Genomic DNA, 5,449 nt, shown 5'->3' on the forward strand with positions numbered 1-5,449 from the left:
TTCAAATGGAAATGAGTTGCGTATTCTTATGCAAATCAAACTCATTTCCCTTACAATAGTTTAGCACCAATACTAACTTCGAAACCGAGACAAACAGCAACTCGAAAATGGCCCATTGATGGATAGTGATGATGGAGGCAGACGTTTCAAATCCTGTTTTGTTGCAGTGTAACGTGTTTTGAGCTATCCAGCGATTATTCAGCTTCAGGAATTGGAACCCCTGGGAGAAATGCCGAACTGGTAAAGTTCGAGATAATTCGTTTTAATATTAGCCGAATACTGGATGTCATTCCAAAGCTTTTGTTTGAAAAGTGGGCCTTAGTGCTTCCCTAAGTTTTTGTTTCGGTGCGGTTATGATGGTTCTTAAACTCCAGAATCATCTACTTTAAAACGATTTTTGTCCACAATATCCTGAGATGTTGTTTTGTATTACTTTTGTCTTGCAATGTAAGTTTTCATATAGCTTGTATAGAGTTGAATTTTTTTTTTTTAGATGTTTACTTTTATTTGCCCGACCCCGCAAGCTGCAGAGTGTTTTGTAAAATTTATCGTCTAAAGTAAAACATGTCTGTCTGTTACAAAAATTGTCCAGTGAACATTGGTCTTGGAGCTTTGGTTGTAGGCAATAATAGGTCACTTCGGAGAATACCATAATACTCTTTGTTTGTACCCCCAAATTTTGAATAAGCATTGTTTTTGTTTTCTCTTGAGACAATTGTAAGTCCCAAGAGAAACTGGAAACAATGCTTATGCAAAATTTGGGGGGACAAACAAAGAGTATTATGGTATTTTCCGAAGTGACCTATTCAGTCTTGATAACTGACTTTGAATTATACAAGTGAAGAACACTTGCCAACTAATCAAGCTCCGTTTTTCAAAATGAGTTGTTTGATGAAATCCCTTTATTTTTTGTTTTTCTTCAGCTGTATTTAAGCATTGAGGTAAAAATCGTTCATCTTGATTCTTCCTGGACAAAATTTTCATATTGACTCCTTGCCTGGAAACCGGGTATTAACAAAAATTGGGAATGATAAAAGCATAACTAATAAAGACCTTATTGCTGTTGCTCATTGATAGAAACATCTGTCCATCTTACATTTTCTTGTGTGTTAATTCTTGAAGGTCTTGGTTTACGAAAGTGGAGCGGTGGAAATACACAGAATAAGCAGTGTTTTCTCCAAGGCTTCTGGTGATGACCTGGATCGATTTGCAAGCTATCTAGAAAGCGTCTTGTAAATATTTAGAAACATGCGCAACTCTCAGCTTTTTCTCCCTTTTCCGTAAGTTACGTAGTCATTGGTATGCGTGGCCTTGTTTTCGTGTACACAATATTAGATATCTTTGTATTAACAGAGATATCTGTTAAAGTGCAATTTTAAGTGATTTTCTTTATTTCCATGTAAGCCATCTGAGCGTTATACCTGGTAATGGGTGATCACCCTGGTCAATGTTTTTTTCTTTTCCAGTGCGGGCCCCATTTCCTTTTCTAGGGCTATCCCTCGGATGGATTATATTGGAATTAACATAGCGCAAATTTAACTGTTACAGATATGTGTGTTAAATTATAAGTTTTCCACGGCCAACGTTTGAATAAATGTTCCCCTTCTAGTATCTTTGTATTAACCCATGTTCATCATAACCTGGGTTACTGCAAGACAGAATGGTACTATACACATGTAATTAAGTTAAACAGAGTATTGTTGTTGTAAAAACTTGCTGTGCGAATTGAATTAATGCTACCTATCGCATTCATACCACCCCATGGCAGGGAGCCCCTGCCGGACAACTGCTGTCACTCCTTTTAAGGCCCTAAAACGTTTATCTAATGAGATTACACTTTTCTCCTAAAGAGGACTGTGCAACTTTTTATTAAGGAGGCTCGAAAGGGTTTTCAGCTGAGCGCGCGCGCGTAAGCCACACACGCAATTCGTAAGCTGCTTGCGTCAGCTCATGATTTAAATGGGTCACCAGAAATAAACAAATACCGCTAATTTCGCTTACCTTTCTCCAATTCCTATATACATGGCATATAAATAGACATCTCCTATTCACGAAAACTACGAAAATTCTACTTAAACGGTTTAATAGTTACTTAAATCCGTTTGTGTTGACCTGTAGCTCCACTCGCGCGCGGACTCGATTAGCGGGTGACGCATGCGTAAATGCTGATCTTGTAACCCCCTAATTTTTCCTGATTTTGCAACTTTACTCGTTTATATCTCTGCTTCTGGACGGTGAATTTTTTTGATTTTTTGCATGTTAGCTTAGATTAATTTAAACCGTTTGTCTTTCAAATTTAAAAAAATTCTGTAGGTGAAAAAAGTAATTAGCGACACAATTCAAAAAAACTTATTTTTCTGAAAAACTGACCTACAGATTTTGTTGAATTTTAAATATTTTAGAGAATATTTCTAACATTATCTGGTAACGATGAATGGGAAAATTTCACCGTCCCGTTTCTTCAAAACGGACCACATATGTTGATTTTAAGGGTCAAAGAAATGCCTAATATCGTTGCCATGGTAACATTATTTTTGAGGAAAACATAGTGTGAAAAATCTACGATAGGTACTTAATACACTGGCCAAATTTCGTCTTGATATGATTGCCCTAACTGTATCTAAGGACAGAATATGTTTATTTGTTTGAAAAAAGGAGAAACTATTTCGAGCCTCCTTAAGCCGATAACTTCCACGTCAATAATATACGCGAAACATTTCAGCCCGTTGATGGGCTGAGAGAACGTCAATTAATCCCATACAGAGAGCAGAAAAGTGAATTAGCGCAGAAAGCTGAAATACTGCAATAAAGGTGAAATTGTAGCATTAATACCAATCAAATGCGAGCCCTGGATGGCGCAATTATTGCGTTATACGCGTGCGTTGCCTCTGCTTAACCATCTCAAATTTTTTCATGTATATTATTGATAAGTAATCGCACATTTTTCTCGTGCAATTTGGAATAAAAAAAGCGCGAGTAACTTTTCTCAAAGACTACAAATTGCAGTCGCCCTACGGTCTCGTTCAATTTTGTGCGCCTTTGAAAAAATTTACTTTTGCTTATTCATTCCAAATTGCACTCGAAATCATGTATACAAATAGCATGTTCCTGATGTTTAGAAGAGGTCTTCCTTGTATAAGCCTGGAGGCGTCCTCGCTCCTTGCGTTAACTTCTTGTAAACAATTATTTAACAATTACCCGTGTAAATTGTCACTTCTATTTATTATGAACAGTATTACAAAGTTGTAAATGTCAAAGGTCGTGGACTATGTATGTAAAATACATGAAATGTACTGAGGATTGAGTAGGGAATTTTCTTCGTTCCTGCTTCGATCTTCAAGTCCTGAGCCCATGTTGAGGGATTCATGGCTTGTTAGATTAACATGAACGAATGAGCAAATTCATTACAGTTTTCCAGCTTAACTTCGTCATTAGCGTGAACAACAAGAATACCAAATTTGGTTGTGTCCGTGTGTATGTGATTTTCGTTTTTTCCCTCTTGTTTTTATTTTGGATTACCACGTGAAACGCTTGTTTATTGTAGAATGCACAGCAAGCAATATCCCAGTTTACAGATTTGTAGCTGTCAACTTGGTCTGTAAGGTCTTTAGTATGCTCTACACTTACGTCCAGAAATGCACACAATCGCAAGAATAACAAATATAACAACTGTGCAAAAAAACAAAATGGAAATAAAAATTATAGCAAAAATAAGGAAAATAACTAATCAACGGAGCGACGCTGGCAAATATAACAAATCACTGAAAGACAGAAGGGAAAGAGAGGCTTAACAAATGTAAAAGAGGCTTAACAAATGTAACAAAAATACCGAAAAAAACAATTTGAGAAGAAGACGGGAGAGAAAACTCGATTGTTTTTCATATGCAGTAGAAGGAAAATCCTTCAAAAACAGAGTTTTATACTATTAATATGAATAAATTTTGAACGCGGTTAATGCATAGAAATGTAGAGTTTGACGTAAGGTAATTCCCATGAAAATGACGTACTATCCAGATTTTTTTCAAACTTGGCACAATTGATATTCATACACAGGACATTTAAAAAAATCCAATGAAAAGATGGGGTCACCCTGTTTGTTTTCACGCTGTATGACCTTTATTCTAAGTGTTTTTTATTGAATTTCACGAGAAGCGTTCGAAACTAGATCTACTGAATATTACTGAAAACTTGAACCTGCTTGTTTGTCCGGGCTATAATCTTTAAGAAAGTGATTTCAAATTGCTCAATCTTGCAACGAAATGTAAGCAAATTGGACCGCTACAGTTTCGCGTCATTTCTAGGTAAATACTACAACCTCTACCATCCAACCTTTTTCTCCTTAAAATGTTTTCCGTGTACCTATTACGAGTAAATGAAACCATTTAAAATGGGGTTCACCGTGCTCGTTTCATTGCAACACGATGATAAATGGATGGCAAAGGGGCAAAATAGACCATTTTCGAATTCTCACGGCTGGACTGGATCTAGCATGAAATGGAGGCTAATGCGGGCAAATCTTTTCAAATGCAAATTAATTTGCCCGCATTAGCTTCCATTTCATGCTAGATCCAGTCCAACCGTTAGAGTACGAAACTGGCCTATTTCGGCTTCAAAATGATCATTTTCGGCGAAAAGACTTCGGCGAGTTCCAAAAAAACACCTTCTTTACAATAAACGAGAAGAGTTATCATGATTACACTTAAAAGCTGTTAAGCGGCCTTTGTTGTCCTTCTTTAGATGGGCGACGCGAAACACCGCCATCTCCGAAGTCGTAATGTTATGCGCAGTATGAGATGCACGGTGCAAAACAAGGGAATCGCCTTAAGGACGTTAGCGCGAAAATTTTCTAACACTGATTTTTTTCTGCAAATTTTACCATTGAAAGATTATGAGTAAGTGATGTCAGAAACGTAAAAAAAAAATGGGGGGTCGCCGACTTCGTTTTGGAGAGAACTTGCCCGGGAGACCACCCTAAATCTGAAAAAATCCGGCTTCTTTAGCAAATAAGGCCACAGTGTCCGCCGGTAAGCCCAAAAATATTGCAATTACATCTTTAAAGTGAAATGTTCTCTACCAACCTTTGTTTAAGTGGTCCCATCAAGTGAATTTAGGTAACTGTTGAGGTTCCTTAATGAACAAGTTTGCATTTAGCGACCACAGTTTCATGCGCCTTGCAGCCGCAAAATGGCAGGATTCCATGTCCCGAGGACAAAAATCTTGGATTTTTTTTAACTTCCCACATTGATTTTTTGTTCATCTTTGGACAATGTGGAGATAATTGTAAATAATATCTGTGTCTGAAAAGAAAAGTAGGGGTCACCGAACATCCAAGATCGTTAAATCCAAGCAAAGGTATAGCAATGGCCATCTGCCCTGTCATTGTTCATTTTAGTACTCAGCGCGCGCTCGATGCATGACGTGACATTTACATTATACCATTTTTTTGACA

The 5,449-nt window shown here is 37.2% G+C and overlaps 1 protein-coding gene across 1 annotated transcript in view; it reads left to right on the forward strand.

Moving 5' to 3' along the window:
- Positions 1-3,687, forward strand: part of LOC138058427 (cytoplasmic dynein 2 intermediate chain 1-like) — a 111,190-nt gene extending 107,503 nt beyond the window's left edge. The window contains exons 34-36 of the mRNA XM_068904287.1: positions 168-240; positions 1,123-1,877; positions 2,682-3,687. Coding sequence (XP_068760388.1) covers positions 168-240; positions 1,123-1,236 — 187 coding nt within the window. The 3' untranslated portion in view covers positions 1,237-1,877; positions 2,682-3,687. The remainder of the gene's footprint in view (positions 1-167; positions 241-1,122; positions 1,878-2,681) is intronic.
- The last annotated feature ends 1,762 nt before the right edge of the window (positions 3,688-5,449 follow it).

The sequence above is a fragment of the Montipora capricornis genome, chromosome 1, assembly GCF_036669925.1.
Source record: "Montipora capricornis isolate CH-2021 chromosome 1, ASM3666992v2, whole genome shotgun sequence".
In the NCBI taxonomy this organism is placed as follows: domain Eukaryota; kingdom Metazoa; phylum Cnidaria; class Anthozoa; order Scleractinia; family Acroporidae; genus Montipora; species Montipora capricornis.